At 48.0% G+C, this 16,915-nt stretch overlaps 7 protein-coding genes across 7 annotated transcripts; 2 read left to right on the forward strand and 5 right to left on the reverse strand.

The window, feature by feature from the left end:
* The first annotated feature begins 64 nt into the window (after positions 1–64).
* Positions 65–1,296, forward strand: AGABI2DRAFT_189948 (ribulose-5-phosphate 3-epimerase). The gene is made up of 9 exons (XM_006454639.1): positions 65–175; positions 231–243; positions 308–333; positions 391–473; positions 523–583; positions 636–779; positions 834–965; positions 1,017–1,169; positions 1,234–1,296. The coding sequence occupies exons 1-8, from the start codon at positions 70–72 to the stop codon at positions 1,163–1,165; spliced, it is 714 nt and encodes a 237-aa protein (XP_006454702.1). The 5' UTR covers positions 65–69; the 3' UTR covers positions 1,166–1,169; positions 1,234–1,296.
* A 176-nt stretch (positions 1,297–1,472) lies between these two features.
* AGABI2DRAFT_182678 (hypothetical protein) lies at positions 1,473–3,966 on the reverse strand (the record flags this gene model as incomplete). Its single annotated transcript, XM_006454640.1, has 5 exons — positions 3,498–3,966; positions 3,191–3,441; positions 1,935–3,139; positions 1,764–1,871; positions 1,473–1,710 (listed from the first exon to the last, which is right to left on the reverse strand). The coding sequence occupies exons 1-5, from the start codon at positions 3,925–3,927 to the stop codon at positions 1,473–1,475; spliced, it is 2,232 nt and encodes a 743-aa protein (XP_006454703.1). The 5' UTR covers positions 3,928–3,966.
* Positions 3,967–4,013: 47 nt separating this feature from the next.
* AGABI2DRAFT_189950 (pyruvate kinase) lies at positions 4,014–6,541 on the reverse strand. The gene is made up of 12 exons (XM_006454641.1): positions 6,198–6,541; positions 6,127–6,148; positions 6,018–6,077; positions 5,890–5,964; positions 5,790–5,830; positions 5,686–5,730; positions 5,543–5,632; positions 5,441–5,492; positions 4,923–5,392; positions 4,757–4,874; positions 4,477–4,710; positions 4,014–4,424 (listed from the first exon to the last, which is right to left on the reverse strand). Exons 1-12 carry the CDS (start codon positions 6,339–6,341, stop codon positions 4,135–4,137), a joined length of 1,641 nt encoding a protein of 546 aa, XP_006454704.1. The 5' UTR covers positions 6,342–6,541; the 3' UTR covers positions 4,014–4,134.
* Positions 6,542–7,278: 737 nt separating this feature from the next.
* On the reverse strand, positions 7,279–10,009 carry AGABI2DRAFT_114447 (hypothetical protein; the record flags this gene model as incomplete). The annotated part of the gene is made up of 5 exons (XM_006454642.1): positions 7,279–7,489; positions 7,550–7,980; positions 8,033–8,521; positions 8,575–9,187; positions 9,237–10,009. The coding sequence occupies 5 exons, from the start codon at positions 10,007–10,009 to the stop codon at positions 7,279–7,281; spliced, it is 2,517 nt and encodes an 838-aa protein (XP_006454705.1).
* A 518-nt stretch (positions 10,010–10,527) lies between these two features.
* AGABI2DRAFT_140587 (hypothetical protein) lies at positions 10,528–10,979 on the reverse strand (the record flags this gene model as incomplete). Its single annotated transcript, XM_006454643.1, has 2 exons — positions 10,528–10,872; positions 10,923–10,979. The coding sequence occupies 2 exons, from the start codon at positions 10,977–10,979 to the stop codon at positions 10,528–10,530; spliced, it is 402 nt and encodes a 133-aa protein (XP_006454706.1).
* A 1,044-nt stretch (positions 10,980–12,023) lies between these two features.
* AGABI2DRAFT_189952 (hypothetical protein) lies at positions 12,024–14,193 on the reverse strand. Its single transcript, XM_006454644.1, has 7 exons — positions 14,011–14,193; positions 13,166–13,957; positions 12,850–13,113; positions 12,582–12,792; positions 12,257–12,525; positions 12,163–12,207; positions 12,024–12,108 (listed from the first exon to the last, which is right to left on the reverse strand). The coding sequence occupies exons 1-7, from the start codon at positions 14,176–14,178 to the stop codon at positions 12,103–12,105; spliced, it is 1,755 nt and encodes a 584-aa protein (XP_006454707.1). The 5' UTR covers positions 14,179–14,193; the 3' UTR covers positions 12,024–12,102.
* A 111-nt stretch (positions 14,194–14,304) lies between these two features.
* Positions 14,305–16,805, forward strand: AGABI2DRAFT_114450 (hypothetical protein; the record flags this gene model as incomplete). The annotated part of the gene is made up of 6 exons (XM_006454645.1): positions 14,305–14,347; positions 14,397–14,497; positions 14,548–14,852; positions 14,904–16,299; positions 16,361–16,649; positions 16,702–16,805. 6 exons carry the CDS (start codon positions 14,305–14,307, stop codon positions 16,803–16,805), a joined length of 2,238 nt encoding a protein of 745 aa, XP_006454708.1.
* Between the last annotated feature and the right edge of the window lie 110 nt (positions 16,806–16,915).

Consider the following 16,915-nt stretch of genomic DNA (forward strand, 5'->3'; position numbering starts at 1 on the left):
AACCCTTACGTAAGTGCAAAGGATTGACATATTAATAGTGCCGCAATCTCACTCCAACTCAACATACCAATGCCACGCGCAATCATAGCCCCCTCCGTCCTAGCCTCAGACTTCGGTCAACTTACTGCGGAATGCCAACGAATGATCAAGAACGGCGCCGAATGGCTACATATGGGTTACTCCATTCCTTTTGATCGTCGAATCGCTCCTGATTTTCTTGCCTCGCACAGACGTCATGGACGGGTAATGCCAATTGCTTTTTATCCTGTCCTGTTCTTGCTTCATTGAGTGCTGTTCTTGTTTACAGGCATTTCGTGCCGAATATAACCATGGGTTTGTCTACTCTCGTTGATCATATCGCTGAACTCTAACACCGCATCCGTCCGTCAGGTGCACCCATACTAACCTGCGTCCATAAGGGCGTCCCTGAGATCTTCATGGACTGCCATATGATGGTTTCAGAACCCGAGAAGGTTTGTGTCACCTCTCCGTAGTGTATTATGGTCTTAGACTGTCCTTCAGTGGGTGGACGACATCGCAAACGCGGGAGGCGCCCTGTATTGTTTCCACTACGAAGCTACCTGTATGTTCCAGTCCCGGGGTTTTTTTCTCACTCCTCACCTCTCTATTTCTAGCCGATCCTATATCCCTCATCAACACAATACACCAACGGGGAATGCGAGCAGGCATCGCCATCTCTCCTGATACGCCATCCACAGCGATCACAGACGAGATCGGAAATGCCGCTGACATGCTCCTTGTTATGACTGTATATCCAGGTTCGGGCATCCACGATTGCTTTTTATCGGGGTTTCTTTAATGTCTATTTTTAGGCCTTGGCGGACAGAAGTTCTTGGATCGGTGTGTGCCTAAAGTGGCCCAGCTCCGCGCCAGATTTCCCGATAAGGACATTGAAGTTGATGGCGGCGTCGGCCCCAAAACAATCGGTGTCTGCGCAGAAGCAGGTGAGCCCTCTTGGCATCATCGCCTCATACCTGTGCTGAATACTTTTCCAGGTAGCAACGTCATTGTAGCGGGCACAGCCATCTTCGGCGCGGACAACCCAGAGCAGGTTATCTCCACACTAAAGTCCGCAGTCAATACTGCTCAAGCGAAGCTGACCGCAAGTGGGGCAAATGGTACGAGCGGAAAATCAATAGACTAACTCTGTGTGTATAATCGACCGATCATCCAGCGACTTGAATTATGAATTCATCGCACTGCATCTCTTAGAAGCTCTCCACGCAAAGCAATAAAGCATTGAAACAAACTAGATTAGAGTATGGGTGTTAACGGAATGGTTTGAGTGGGTTTATCATTAGCATGATGGTATCGACTACTCTGATAGCAAAACATAATTACGATAACTTTTAATACAGTCGTGAAATAAATCATGATAGAAGATTCAGGTTGAGTGTAAACCCGCAAAGTAAATGAAGAACGAAGAACGGAAAAATAGACATTTGTGCTTCTTACCATACCAGCCATTCTCCATACATGTTCGGTCTCTCTCCTCGAATGTAGGACTCAAACGTTCGCTTAAATACTGTTGCCCAGTCCAAATCTCGCCTGTCTTGTTTTATGCCTTCATCTTCATCCGCAGTCATATTATGGCCACTTTCGCCCATATTGTCACGAGCGACCTTTTCACCATTCCGAAACTTTGGCCCAAGGTCTGGCCAATTTTGTATGGGATCAAATGGTTTCCACCTGCAAAGAATGCTTTGAGTGATGAGAGCCATATACTGAGACAATGGACTTACCAAAAATTATGATAATGATAAGAATATGCGCCTCTGAAAAATCCTTCAAAACCAAGGGCTTGTGGAGCAGCACTTTGTGCTATCGGGGTATTAAAAAAATTCTCAAAACTACAGACAGGACGCCATCAGCAATGCAGAACATAGAAACAATCTACGTATAACTTGACTCACCTTGAAAAAAACGGCTGAGGAGGCCTTGCCAACTGATAGCCTTCCGTATTCAACCAAGCTGAATCAAACAATGCATCCGGCAATCTCAATAGTAAACCACGCAAGTACGCCTCCTGCAAGTACGTGGTAATCGTCATCGGATGGAAATCCAAATTGTTCTTCAAAGCTGTCCTGAACAAAAACTTCCCTAGAGCAGACTCTTTGTTTAGTTTGAGGACTGCAGTATTGTATCTCGGCAATCGAGACCAACGATATGCGAAGGCGCCTTTCCAACCCCACAGCTCCTCCCAATCTCGAAGAAATATGGTGTCGGCGTCAAGATATATGCCGCCATAGCGGTGACACAGAATAAAACGCGCCATGTCAGAGAGGATAACGGAGAGTTTGTCATAGGAGGAGGCGGACTCCGACCCTGCACGACTAACTATATCGTTGCTTCCTGATGTAGCCGAGTCGTTATTACTCGAGTTCCATGTAAAAGCCCTCTTCTTGTTGACATTGATTACGTTGCCTCCAGAGTTGAACAAGTCCTTTGAACGCCATTCGTCCCTTAATTCTTCAATACCATCCAGCTCTCGCGTGGTGTTCCACATCTTGAATTCTACGATACCGCGAAACCTGGGGTGCAAAAATGGTGATGCCCAAGGATTCACAGACAACTCGTCATACATATCTTTCAACGCATTCGGATTAGGAACCGCGGCAGCAGGTCCTGGATTAATCCACATCCAGAATTTTGGTCGACAGGCTGCATCCTCTGGCCAATTTTTCGAATGTAGTCCCGTATTCTGAGTGAAAAGGAAACTCAATATCGCGAGATACGGTTTGTCCGTGAATGGACCAGTCCAGAACATGTGGAATATTCTCGGGTTCTCGGAATCGCAAGGTTGTGAAAGACTCGTATAGGGCTTATAGTTCACGGGCGGTCGCAGCGAGAGGGGAGACATCTCGAGATCAGCATTCCTGCGCCTGACAAGTCCTGAATCCGGATCTGAATTGACCTGCCGTCGAGTCTTTCGAAGTCGGTTATTGGAAGAGCCCTCATCCTCGTCCTCCGGCTGGCGGCTGATGTGTCTATGCGTAGTTGTGTTGTCCGCGTTCTCCACATAAATGTATTTCCAATCGTCCAACTTCCCTCTTCGTAGTCGCTTGCCATTGTCCAACCCCGCACCTACACGTAGAACTTCTAGGCAATCCCTGACAAACTACACGGTCTCATGAGATGCGCAGCAATGTAGAATACATGTGCCATGTACCTTGTTCTTCGAAAACTCACAATGCTCCATGACAATATCCAAATCCGCGATACTGCCGGGTATAGGTCGAGGGGGGTAGGCGACACTGGGAAATTGGCTCTGTATATCGAGATATATACGTTCCGGCCCTGTCCCATGTGTAGTCGTCACATATTCAGTTGCTGGTTGAGTCAAAGGAGAAGGTATCTGAGTCTTTCTCGGAGGTAGCGAAGGATTTGGCGGGACATCCTTGAGTTGGATTTGTTCAGGGACTAGATATGACATTGTATCAGCCAACTCGATTCGAAAGAATAGAACAAACACGTACTAGCTTTGCGACTTGGATAGTGTCCACTAGCAATCTCCCACTTCCAAATTCGTTGTAAATCCTCACGTCTGAACACCAACGTGCGCGTATCTTTCAGGAGGGGCCATGGCTTGTCATGCACTCCAAAGTGTTTCGCCAGTGCGAAGATGAAGAAGAATGTCAGGATGACGAGAAAAATCAATATAGAGCACCCCCGCTTCTTCCCAAACCGTCTCGTAGCGTAATCATGTACTTTTTTCGGATTCAAAACGAAGATTCGGAGTGAGCGCACGCAGAAAAATGGGACGGGAAGGGTACATCGTAGCCACCAAGGTGCAAGGTGTGGATGTAGGGCGAGTTTCTCCCGGACGGCGGAAGAACCACTGGCGTAGACGGGTAAGGAATTTGAATGACCCCGTTGGGACTCTGGGGAGAAATACGAGGAAGACATTCTAGCCCGAGTCCCGGGAGTTGCTGTCGGTGCGGGTCGATAGTGGGGTGCTGGCTACTTCTGAGCCAGGCTTAGCCGGTTTATTTAAAAGAACTTGAAGAGCGTGGGAAGTATACACATGGTCAATCAGAATCGAAGATGCATGCATGATGTTGAAGATGTAGCTATTTTACACATCGCCTATCGACTGTCTAACTATCAACGCGTTTATAGAGAACCCAGAGGCTGAAGCTCAAGGTCGGCAGGGTCAGTGGGCACTGTCAGAATGCGAAGCGTATTGGTGTGACCAAGACCGCCCTTCCAACCCTGCACTGCGATAATACTGGCGCCAGGTTGGATGACATTGAGTGCCAAAGCGTTGCGAAGACCAAACCGGATGCGGTTGTCCACATCAGTCTGCCATTGATGGTTTTGGACACCTCGAGGTTCAGGGTACCAGAAAGGATAGCAACCGCGATGCAAGTGGATTTGTCTTGCGGTTTGCTCATTACGGGTGACTACATTCCGAAACATGAACAAGCGTAGGCGGATAAAATTCCAGAAACCTACCAGTGATGATCGGGATCTTGGGGCGATACTTGGAAACGAGACGGGCAGTCTCCCCACTTGTTGATAGGACAAGTAGTGCTTTGGCATCCTGTTCGGCTGCAGCAGCAACAGCGGCGATAGCAACAGTCTCCGCAGTTTCTGTTGGCCGAGCCTGGACAGCGCGGAGGTCGTCATATAGAGGCGGGTAGCAAATAGCAGTTTCCGCAAGCAAGCAAGTCTCCGCCATCATCAGGACTGGATTCTCATTAGAAGAGATCATATTTTCAATCAAAGAACATACCAGATTGAACGGGATAAGATCCCTTAGCAGTCTCTCCCGACAACATGACACAATCAGAGCCATCAAGGACAGCATTTGCGACGTCACTAACTTCCGCACGAGTAGGCCGGGGGTTGTACTGGAATTATTCAGATCAGACCTGACATTGTCAAATAGCCTTACTCACCGTCATGGACTCAAGCATTTGAGTTGCGACGATCACTGGCTTCCCAACAATGTTGCACTTGGCGATCATCATCTTCTGAGCAAGGAATACTTGACTTGCAGGAATTTCAATTCCCAAATCGCCGCGAGCAACCATGACACCGTCGGCCTCCTTTAAAATCTCATCAAAGTTAGCGACACCTTGCTCATTTTCAATCTTGACGATAATTTTGATGCTGGCACCATCGGGGCCGAGAACTTCACGGATCTGTCTTACGTCCTCACCACGGCGGATAAAAGACGCGAAGATCATATCGACTCCATTACGAATCCCGAAACGCAGATCATCTTTGTCTTTCTCGGAAAGTGGTGGAAGGTCGACGTCCGTTTTGGGCAAATTTACACCCTTGCGAGAGGAGAGGGTCCCATTATTGAGAGCACGAACATGGAGGTTCATACCATCAATAGAGAGAATGAGAAGAGAGATGATACCTGAAAGACATTGAGCGTTGGATATATGTCGTCGTAAATTATGCTCACCATCATCAATATAGATCAGTTTGCCAGGGGCAGTGACGCTTGCAAGATTGGCCTAAGTTATCTGAGCATTCATAATGGTACTCGAAATCAAGTTGTACTCACGTAGTCAACGAACAAAACTTTATTGTCGCATATATCACTATACTTGGGATCTGTGGTGACGATAAATTCATCCCCAGCCTTAATGGGATACTGGAGGAGGCATGAGCAGGAGTGAAATTGCTTGAAAACCTTTCACGACGTACGTCATTGCCATCCCTCGTCTGACCGGTCCGAATTTCGGGACCTTTCTATTGGGTCTCGCATATCAGTGGGTTGCGGAAAGGGAGGTTGTGACCAAGAAGCTTACGGTATCCAAAGCAATAGCTACGGGGCGCCCATGTGGGTCGTCTAGCCAAAAACACGTCCACGTTAAACTAATTGAACCCAGAGAGAAATTCAAATTTTACTTTTGATCATTTGCCTGGTGTTATCAATAACACTCTGATGGTACTCATGGGTGCCGTGCGAGAAATTCATGCGAACTAGAGTGAAGTATTAATTGAATGAGAAAAAGCGGGCCTCGTAGAAGACAGACCGATGTTTACACCAGCATGGCGAAGCTCAGTGAGCTTTTCGACGGTATTGATTTTAGGCCCTACAGGTGATGAACAAACGCGGCCCTCTAACTGATCGCGTGAACGTACCAATGGTCGCAATGATAGCTGTCTGCGAAGTTGTTCAGTGGAGAGCGTAAAGGACATATCAATGACCTCACCTTGCGATGATATTTAGTGGTCTCAGTCGGGACAGGAGCATCAGAGACGTTAAGAGTGGTGTTCCACTCGATCTGAGAACGGATGCCATCGACGGGATACATGATGGTGGATGAGGAGAGAGATGTGGAATGGAGGATTTTCATAAAACTCTTATATAGCGGAATGATGTCGGCGATAACACTTTTTCGCTCCAAGGCCGCCCAGCTATCTCCCCTCCTTGAATAACTTTTCACGTACCGGCATCATATGCGTACGATCAACGCACGATGCATGCGTATGTACCATAGAATATGTGCCGTAACTGTCTCGTAATAGTTACGCCAAGGTGTCCACATTGGCTCCGACGGCTGACGCAGGCCAACCACTCGCCACTCTTGTCCTGCGTCCCAAATCTTCATCCGGCTATCGTTTATTTGTCGCCCGTCGTCGCCCGGGTCTGTCAGCAGTTTAGCTAATCGAGCGTCGACCATGCAGGGCAGTGAACGTTCTTAACATCGCTCATGAACGTGCCATCCGAAGACAACAAGAATTCAACCGAACAAGCGGCCAATCGTTAGATATCACCAACGATACATGTATGAAGCGAGCGTATATGAATCGCGCGTACCCTGAGTTACCACATACTTGCCTCCCACTTATCTCGTAGCAATGACCAAAACATACCGAACATCGTCATCAAATATCAACCCAAATCCTCGCCAATCACTGGCCGCAGGTCCTAAGGTCCAAACGGCCCAAGCCTCTAGGATTAAGAATAAAAAGATCCCCCTGAATATCCCTATATGAATCTGATAAATTCGGGACCAAAAATTTGTCAAAACCGTCGGCGGCCTATTCTGGAAAATGGAAAAGTCGGCGAACACTGGGCGCTACTTATGGGTTTGACTATGTAGTCACCTGCATGTGAGGAACTAAATATAAGTTCGGATGCGTGAGTGAAAATGATGGGCGTCACCTTGAACAGGCGAGTTAAAATCAGAGCATACTTATAGTCTAAGGATACAACACTGGGGACGACCAAAAAAGAAGAGTAGGAAGGAGAGAAAGAAAAAACAAACAAAAACATATGCCCTAAATCCATCACATCTTATATACAATTCCTCCGCTGACCATCAACTCATCATTCTCCTGCATAGCATTACAAGCCTCAGTCGCTTCAGCGGTTCCATACAGCTGTTCTGTGGGCAGGCCATCATTGATAAGCTCCAGTAACTGAACAAGGAATATTTCTTCCGTGTCTTGAAGCCGCGTCGCAAATAAATTGGCCAGTCTCGTACGGAAGAACTGCAATCTGAAAATCGAGGTCTGATGAGCAACTGCCTATATTTTACTGGGCGTTGAGTCCACGAACCTGTCTGGGCGTATCTTACCATCAGCGGCGGGTGCCACAGAGTTAGGAGCTGCTGATGGTCCTGGCTGTGGCTCCACCTCCATTTGCACATCCTGGCTATCCTCTCCCCAAATGGGATCCTGTGTCTGGTCCCTCGCTGCAGGAGTACTCATACGTTGCTCCTCAGTCTCATCTCCGCTTCCTTCATCTTCTGAGTCTTCGTCACTGCCGCCTTCCGCGTCTTCGTCACCTTTGCGTGCGGCAACACCGTTCTGGTACTTGCGTTTTTTCCGGCGCTGCCGTTTAGGTACTTCCTTGAATAGTGCAAAACGCATGATTTCCTCAGCTTGCATTGCATCTCTCTCTTCGACCGTGGAAGATAAGCGAGCTTTGGCGTGTGCGGTGGCTAAACGAATAAGTGTTTCGAGTGTGCGGGCCGTTAGTGGCGACGTCTAGACACTTCTAAATGAGATTATTCCCCAATGAATATACTGAGAATTTTACCTTCTTCTGGTTAGCTTCCATATCTTCGTTTCTGATGTTGGCATAGACTTGAACGATGTGGTCGGCAGCACCTTTTGTTAGCACTGGCGGGGAGCGGCCTTTGGCATACTGGATATACTTTTTTATGAAAGCGATACTCAAAATTTCTTTCTTCTTCTTCCTGCTGCTGCGGGTCTCCCGCCTGGAACTACTACCAACGCCCACGTGGAGAAGAGGGTCATACTTCTCGAACGGACTAGGCTCGGAATTCTCTTCAGTATGTTCGACCCCAGGACCATCAATAGCAAGCTGCTGGTCCAGATTATCATGACAAGGTGTACCTTCTTCGACTCCCGGGGGAAGGTAGCGATGCATCCGCAATACGTGATCGGCAATCATTCGATCGCGAGTTTCACTCACATCGTCCGTTACAATGAAAAGTAAATCAAACCGAGAGAGCAGTGAATCCGGCAAAGCGATGTTTTTGTGAGGATCCTTATGGATATCGTACTATAGATAGGGATTATGCGTTTATCCCCCGAAAGATTTATGGCATATCTCACCTGGCCATATATTGGATTTGCGGCAGCGACTACACTGCATCGGGCATTCAAGCTAGTGTGGATACCAGCCTTAGCGATGGTAACCGTCTGCTGTTCCATAACTTCGTGAATAGCGACACGGTCGATATCCGACATCTTATCGAACTCATCAATGCAGACAATGCCACGGTCAGCGAGGACCATAGCACCTGCTTCGAGCCTCCGTTCTCCCGTTTCCTTGTCTGTTGTAACAGCGGCAGTAAGACCCACGCCGGAGCTACCTCGGCCTGTAGTGGCAATTGCTAGAGGCGCTGTGCCGAGGACGAATCGAAGCATTTGTGATTTAGCGGTCGATGGATCCCCAACCATAAGCAGATTTATGTCACCACGAATGTGTGTTCCGTTGGGCAAATTTTTCTCCGCACCACCAAGCAAGAGAAGTAGAATGGCACGTTTGATGTACTCGTGGCCGAAGATAGAAGGAGCGAGAGATTCGGAAAGAAGACTGAAGATATCGGCACGCTTGGCAAGTTGATTTATCGTACGAATATCCGTATCCGTAAGTTGCGTCTGAGCAATTCCACCACCAATCTTGCTCAATAAAAGGTTAATGTTGTTGGCGAGAATGAGTGACCTGGAAAGGTTGAGTGATGGTGGGAGACGATAAGGTTGGCAACGCGTACTTGAATGCTCCACTAGAGCCACCTCCCACACTCCTGTAGATACCAACCAATTGAATCCGGTCACCCGGCTTGCATTTGTCCACAAGGTCATCATCGAGGACAATGTCTGTGCTTCGCGGAAGCTGACCAGCGGGAGCACGTTCTGGCATTTCTTGTATGCTTATCCGCTGATGATCACGGAATGTGCAATGACCGTATTCCATTTCGAGACTGTTGCCTTGGTCATCATGGGTGGGCGGTACTGTTGGAGTTGGAGCAAGATTAGAAGTAGAAGTTGCATCTCGATATTCGCGGGAGTAGTGTTGCGTAGTTTCCGGACAGTAATGCACGGATTTGAACATTTTGGGGCGGACGAGAGAGCAGCGGGTGATGATTCCTTCCAGGGAGATCATCTTCCCGAGATGTGTCGCTTGCAATGTCCGTGGGCTCACATGGTGGTCGCCAAACGATCCACTGAAGCCAACTTTGAAGTTTTTAGACTCGATGACGGATTTTTCTGGATCATAGGCGCGCAGTATCACGTTGAGTAGTGCAGCATCAAAGGCAGGAAGGTAATCAAAAGGGTATTTCAACAGTCCATCCGCATAATCGCGTTTAAAGTCGCGCAGATCGTCGATATTCACGATGAGACGCGTGCGGTCGTCACGTAGCATCCGGTGTATCTCGTCCTTGTAATTGTACAAATCTGAGTCGGACTCGATGAAATCCTCAAAGACACGCGTTCTATCACGTATCAGAGCATCGTCGGGTACTGTGCCATTGAGATTGGACATGACAAGGGATGGAGAAAGAGATCAGGGTCGACTTTCAGGTCACGTTGACCGTGTACTCATTAACGCGTCAACAATTACAATGAGAAACAAAGAGATGCAAGCAGACCGGCAGTCTTGCAACTCATGCGCCACAAAATCTGCAAGTAAATGGTACTCCTTACCATATCCAAGTCTTAGATACACTTAGGTACTTCCGCCACGCAATATAAGCCAGGACAATAAGCCACATTGCCATCGCCAAATGCAGACCGGGTCATAGTAATTGGAGCCGGCGATGAAAGTGGAAAACTTGAGAGTCGCACAGAAAGATATTCTAAGGACATCAATCTTGGAACATTCCAGTGGTGGTATTACGCTCGAGTGAGAAGTAGGATCAAAGATAATAAAGTCGACGTTTTCAGGTCATTCCGACTGAGTGTCAAGCGTTCGTACAGGAAACCATGCCTTATGCAGAAGTAAGAAACCATTAATTGAAACAGTTGGAGCTGATATATCTCGTGAACCTACTTATACTTTCTTCACCAATCTTTGTTTCCAGCCGCCCCATTTTCAGTGCGTTTCCGGTCCACGTTTCCGCGGACATCAGCTAGATATCCCCTTGCCTCTACATGAGCGTCGGTATCTGATCGTCTCCAATCAACGTTACCGCGAGCTTCGGCTTCTGAGCGCCTCGAATCCCGATTGCCGCGTTCGTCGACTTCTCGTCGCGAATTGTTATTACCATCGCCTATTCGCCAGTCAACATTTCCTCTTCCGTTCCCCCTTCTCCAGTCAACGTTTCCCCCTCTCCAGTCAACATTCCCCCTCCTCCAGTCAACGTTGCCGGCATTTGCGGGGCCGGGAACGGGACCAGGTTCAGCGACCTTTATAAAAAACAATTAAGGACATGTAGCATTTAAGATAGATAGCATACCGGAAGGGCAAAGACCGAAGTAACAGCAAAAAAAGACAGTAAGACGGCAAGACGCATGTCGAAGGTCAATAACCTAGGAGGAAAAGCAGCTTAAAGTGAAAGAATTGGGTCGGAGAGAGGAAGAACGCGGAATTTGGTAGCATTTATGTACCCGCGAGTTGGCGAAAAGGGTATAAATGTAGAAAGGTGTCTACCCGGCCTTCCGTATGGGGTATCCCCAGTACCGCGTCATCTGGATCCACGTGAACCAGGGTCATCTCTCGTTTCATAGAATAGATCTGTGACCTCCAAGGTTGAGACGTGTGCAAGAATTGCAAATCAAATTCTCCACTGTTGCCCAAGTTCGCTTTCCTCAAGCATCCCTGCCAGCACCGCGTTCAGAAGCACCGCCTACCTTTCGTCAAAGTATTGAAATCCAGTTTGCCATGGGATCACGGTCGTCAAATCGCCATTGATTTGAAGACTACGAGACGACGGCGCTTCTCTGGTGCCTTGGGCCAGTCTTTCGTTTCCATTCGCACACTTTACTTGTATCTTGTCCTTTGACTTCTTAATGACGCAAGCAACTCCTGTTCGGATGTACAATTATCTTGAAAACTTGGGAGGAAATGATAGGCGCACCAAGGATGCTTTACGAACGCCGCGGCGCAATGATTTCGTTTTTCCCTGAGATCTCGGCTCTCAACAAATAGGGAACGATTTTTGTATGAACCGACATTTGTATGGGTATATTCGCCAGCAGTTTTCGTTGAATGGGACCTCACCACATGTGCAATTCGGCTTCTATTTTTTGGACTGGAAGCTCGCTTCAGAAAGCCTGATTAGGAAAGACGCCAGCAACGGAGCTGGTAGTAAATATAGGAAAGGTGTCATACCTTTCAAGTTGACTTTTTCCACCAAGCTGATCAGTTCGCCATGATTATAAGCAGTTCACCCGATACGAGAATATACAAGTCTTCAGTGGTCAACTTATTGGAAGGACTACCACGCCTATGGCTCCGTTATTTATGGGAAAGCTCTTTTTATGAGATAACTGAGAGCGTTGAGATGTCGACTTGTGAAGATGTTGATTGAATTATCCCGCAAACGCATAACCAGCCCTTGATAATTAGTGGCAGTATATTGTGAATTTCGTGTCAACCGAGGCTTTATAATGATACAACACAGAAGAAGACAAAGTCTAGTCCTAAAATAAAACGTAGTCAATATTACTCTTGACCGACGGTGGGAACAGGCTTACCCAAAGCTTGATTAAACCGTCCCACGAAGCAGTGATAACTTTTGACTACATAGGAATGAGTGTATTGCGAGTCTATTATAGTTAGTGGACTTACTGTCTCATGTGGCAGCCACTCATGCGTGATTACTACCTTGGAATGAGCTTTTAGTCGCGATTTGATTCGACCAGTCTTCCAATCCCAAAAGACTACGTTGCCTTCACCGTCACCACTGCTAATCCACTTGCCGTCAGGAGAGAATCCAACTTGACAAGCGTATCCAGCGACAGAGTGACCAGCAAATCGCTTTTTACGATTCTGACGGAAGTTGTCGGTGCTGTATACAAGAATCTGGTTATCCAGTGATTGCGCAGCGAAATATTTGTCTATCATATAGTAAATGAGCATATAGCAATCAGAAGAATTGTTGACGACTGCATACTTGAGGGATGGAGTGTCACGGACGGCATTGAATGCATGTATGGCTCGGCAATGTATTTGATAACAACCGGTATATCGAAATCCCAAGCGCGAATCGTCTTGTCATCTGAGGTTGTTACAAACCTTCGGTTCTCGTCCACAAAAGTAATCGTATTCACGGGCCCAAGATGTTGGTCGTATTCTTGAATGATGTCGCCAGAATTCATGTCGTACTATTAATAGGTTACAAGTGTAAAGCCACGCCCAGGAGGAGTGTTTAGAGGACATACCTGTATAATTTTCTTATCCGACATCCCAGCGAGGAAGATGTGTTGCTTGTCTTCATCAGGATGAAACTTCACCACGTAAGGTATTTTCCCGTTACTAAACCGTTTCAAACACTGTCCTGTCTCCGTATCCCATAACTTCATTTGGCGATCATAGCCACATGAAAGAAATTGTCGACCATCGTTAGAAAAGCAGACATCCTTAACGGCCTTGACGTGGCCGTGGAAAGTCCGTAGGCAGTTGCCGTGAGTATATATATCCCAGAGCTGGGGTCAATTCGTGAGTGGCATGTATACTTCACAATCATGTCGTACGCACTTTGATTTTGGTATCCATAGAGCCACTAAGGAACAAATGGCCTGTCTCAGGAAAAGTCCGGATAACCGAGACGCCTTGATTGTGGCCCGTCCAGGTATGGATACAGGTTTTGGGAATAAAGCATTCTTGGGAGCCAGCTTCGTGAAGTAGATTGGGCGCCTCTGCAAGAGGGGGAGACATGTATGTCCTGCCTTGATAGTCTGTCATGGACGTGCCATGGAATATTGAAGTTTCCTGGCCAACGGTGCCCTTCTTAGGCTTGGCCTTTTTGACGGTAAACTCAATCTCCTCCTCTTCTTCTTCCTCCTCTTCCTCCTTATCCGCAGTGACTCCAGCTAGGAAGTCGACCTGGTTGTCTTCGCCTCTCCAAGACGCCCAAGGGCCCACATAAGCACCTTCGCCTTCAACGACTTCGAGATCTCCCTTATTCTCTCGTTTGCGTTTGAGCTTTTTCCTATCACTTTTTTTTGCGCTAAGGGTGTCTATTGTCCGGTAGTTGTTGGCCTTTGCTTCCTCCACGGACCCTATGATTGCTGGAGCATTTGGATCAACCGACGGGTTCGCTGAATATCCAAGGATAGAGTGGGTGAGGTGTTGTGCACGAAAGGAGTGGTCAGACATAGCCTGTTCTTCTACATGGCCAGCTAGCGCATTTTGGTTGAGAAAGCGATTTCGGGGTCCAAATGGGTTTTCCGGTCCTGTAAGAGGAAGCATCATGTCTTGGTACGGAATGTTCACGTTCATCTGAGTATCTGTCGGTCGTGTCACAAGAGATGTCATCTTCAAGGGGTCCTACGGATGATTCATGGTTACTGAAGTATCTGAGAGCGAAGGGGGAAACGTGCCTCTGCGAGCACATGAGGTGCAGCATCTGGTTTTGCAGACTCCGATTCTGCGGGTTCCTCGACGCGAGGCCTTTTGTTATTAGCCAGTGATGCAATTCCAAAGGCATCTTTTGCGACGGATGCGGCAAGCTCCTCGTCGTTGGAGGAATAGTCGAGGGCGAGGGACATGGCGACCTGAATGGTAGTGACTGTGAGTGACTGTGTCACGGGGATCGGAGATGTGACAGCATTGCGGTGCGGGAGCAGCGCAGCGCACGTTGGGCTCTGTCATGATTTTGTGATTTGTCCATACCCATGGCAGAGAGAAACATCGGTCGACCGTGGACAGAACAAGAAGGTCCGCCCCAGTCTTAATTGCAGTCCCCGCCGCTCACCCTCCCACCCAGACCAGCTGCTCAAGGACGCCGTAGCAGAGCACGGAGAACACGATAATTGGAAAAATATTGCACTATGTATTCCCGGTCGGACCAACAAGGCCTGCAGAAAGGTGCTTCTTCTCTCACACCCGCAGATGCCAGCCTCTAACTTTGTCTGTAGCGCTGGCTGCACTCGCTTTCCCCCAACCTTAAAAAGACGGCCTGGACCCCAGAAGAAGACAAGCTACTTATGGAGCTTCATGACCAGCATGGTGCCAAGTGGTCTACCATAGCTCGTTCTATACCAGGAAGGACCGACGATGCGTGCTCAAAACGCTACAGAGAGGCGCTAAATCCGAGCCTCAAGAAGGACGAATGGACGTCTGAAGAGGATGCCAAACTCCTCAAAGTCTTCGGTCGTATAGGAGGAAAGTGGGGCCAGATTGGCCAGGAGATGCAACGCAGTGGACTTGGTTGCAGAAACAGGTGATTTTTTTGAGATAATTGCTACGGACCCAAGTCTCAAAACCCCCGCAGATGGAGATTGCTGGAGAGGAAAAAGGCAGCGGCGCTCAGGGCGGGAGCCCAGGTGATTGCCTCTAGCAGTGTCTCTGATTCTTCATCCAAAGATTGTTCGAGCTCACCGTCAGTTGTCTTGCCAAATGACCGAACCCTGACTCCTCCCGAACAAAACCAAGCACTGTCGTCACCCACAAAGAGCCCACGCGCGCCATCCCTAACCCAAGTGGCACCTACTGTAGAAGATAAATCCACCGCAGAGACCCAGACGACAGATTCAGAGGCATCCCAATCTAGTTCTGCGCTCGAATTATGGCCGCCATACTTCCCTCCTGAATCATACCCTATACATGGACCTTTCAGCCCATCTCATTCTTTTCAACTTCCCTCTCCCCAGCTCGTCCCCGTCTCTCCTAATATTGCACCATTTCAATTTTCATCCTCGTCTCTCAGTACAGCTTTATCAGCTCCTCCTCAACTTCATCGACCTCTACCGCCGGTGCCAGATGAATCACCGTTGATGGCTTTGGAAATGAATTCTGACCTTTTTTCCTCGACGGACCTTGCCTCGAACGCAGAACACCTCTGCGAAAATGATGATAGTTTGATGTCGCTGGACGACCCGCTACCGTCAGTTACTACCGAGACAGCTCCGTCCGTGGAACAATTCAGCTCTGCCTTGTTGCCACCCGTTTACACTTCCCCTTTGCTTCAACAACCAGTCTCATTCAATTCACAACACCCGTCCATTCCCATTTCACCGACTTCTCATTCTAATGACATACCTACGCAAATGGACCAATTCCAAGTTTCCGATATCTGGAAATCCCCGGGCCCTCTTAGTGACTTTCTTGTCCCGTTACTCGAGCATTCACCACAAGTCAACAATGATACTCGCCTGCAAGTTGATGCCAACTTTGACGACTTCTCATCTGCTTCGTCCACTCCGTGTCTATTTCCGTCGTCGCTTTCTGCGACATCCAGCCCCAACGTTTCTTCACCCGTCGATCTTCCTAATAGTGAACAATCAGGGAGCTCTACCGGTTCCTTACTGTTCTCTACTTCCCGGGAATCAATGCGTTCTTTTCAGCCTGTAAGACATCGCCGACCAATCCCCACCAAGAAGCTGCTCAAGAATGGTACTCCTATGAGACTCTCGTCGTCTCTTCCATTGACCGCAGAGTATGCTTCATACCTTTCTCCACCACCTCCCGTCTCACCTTTTCACAGCCCCTCTATCAAACCGTATGCGTGTGGTACTGAAACATGCTGGCCATCTGGTGCTTCCACTAGTCGTTCTTGTTTCACAACATCAAAAGAACTCTTTGATCACAACAAAGCTGAGCATAGTGACGAGGCATATACCGAAAAACCCTACCGTTGTGCACTTGCAGGTTGTGGCAAATCATGGAAGGTGTGTTGGTAAACATTGCAACCGAGTTGACTCGACTAAAAATAGAATAATGCCTGTGCAGTCAATCAACGGTCTTCAGTATCATCTTCAAATGTTTGTTTATTCACATGGTACCAATGAAGATTATTCTTCTGATTCTGCCATCTTTCGCCATTATCACAGATCCACAGCCCATTTCCGAACAGCGTTGTCATCAAGATTTTCTACTCAATCATTTAGTGAGGAGGTTGGCTCTGGAACGGAGCCCGAGGTAGATGAGAACGAGCGAGAGTTCGTTTGTCCCGTCCCCAACTGCTTCAAGGCCTATAAACATTCAAGCGGCTTAAGATACCACGTGAAACATGTCATTTGTTTGATCTTTCAAGCGTGACAATGATATTGACGATATTGATTTGCTTTTAGGGACATCCTCAGAACCTACCGGTACAGTTGTTGGAAGTGCCGCCTACTTTGGCTCGTCAGATACCGACAAAGACGAGGCGGATGCGGCGGAAAGCACGTTCTGAGGAATTATAACCACGGATGCCGGGCTCGCCGCGCCCTGGTCAGTTACACCGCTATTCAACAACGGCTAGAATCCGTCGTATCATCGACGCCATCTTGCTTTGGTTTCCAG

The sequence above is a fragment of the Agaricus bisporus genome (assembly GCF_000300575.1).
Source record: "Agaricus bisporus var. bisporus H97 unplaced genomic scaffold AGABI2scaffold_1, whole genome shotgun sequence".
In the NCBI taxonomy this organism is placed as follows: Eukaryota; Fungi; Basidiomycota; class Agaricomycetes; order Agaricales; family Agaricaceae; genus Agaricus; species Agaricus bisporus.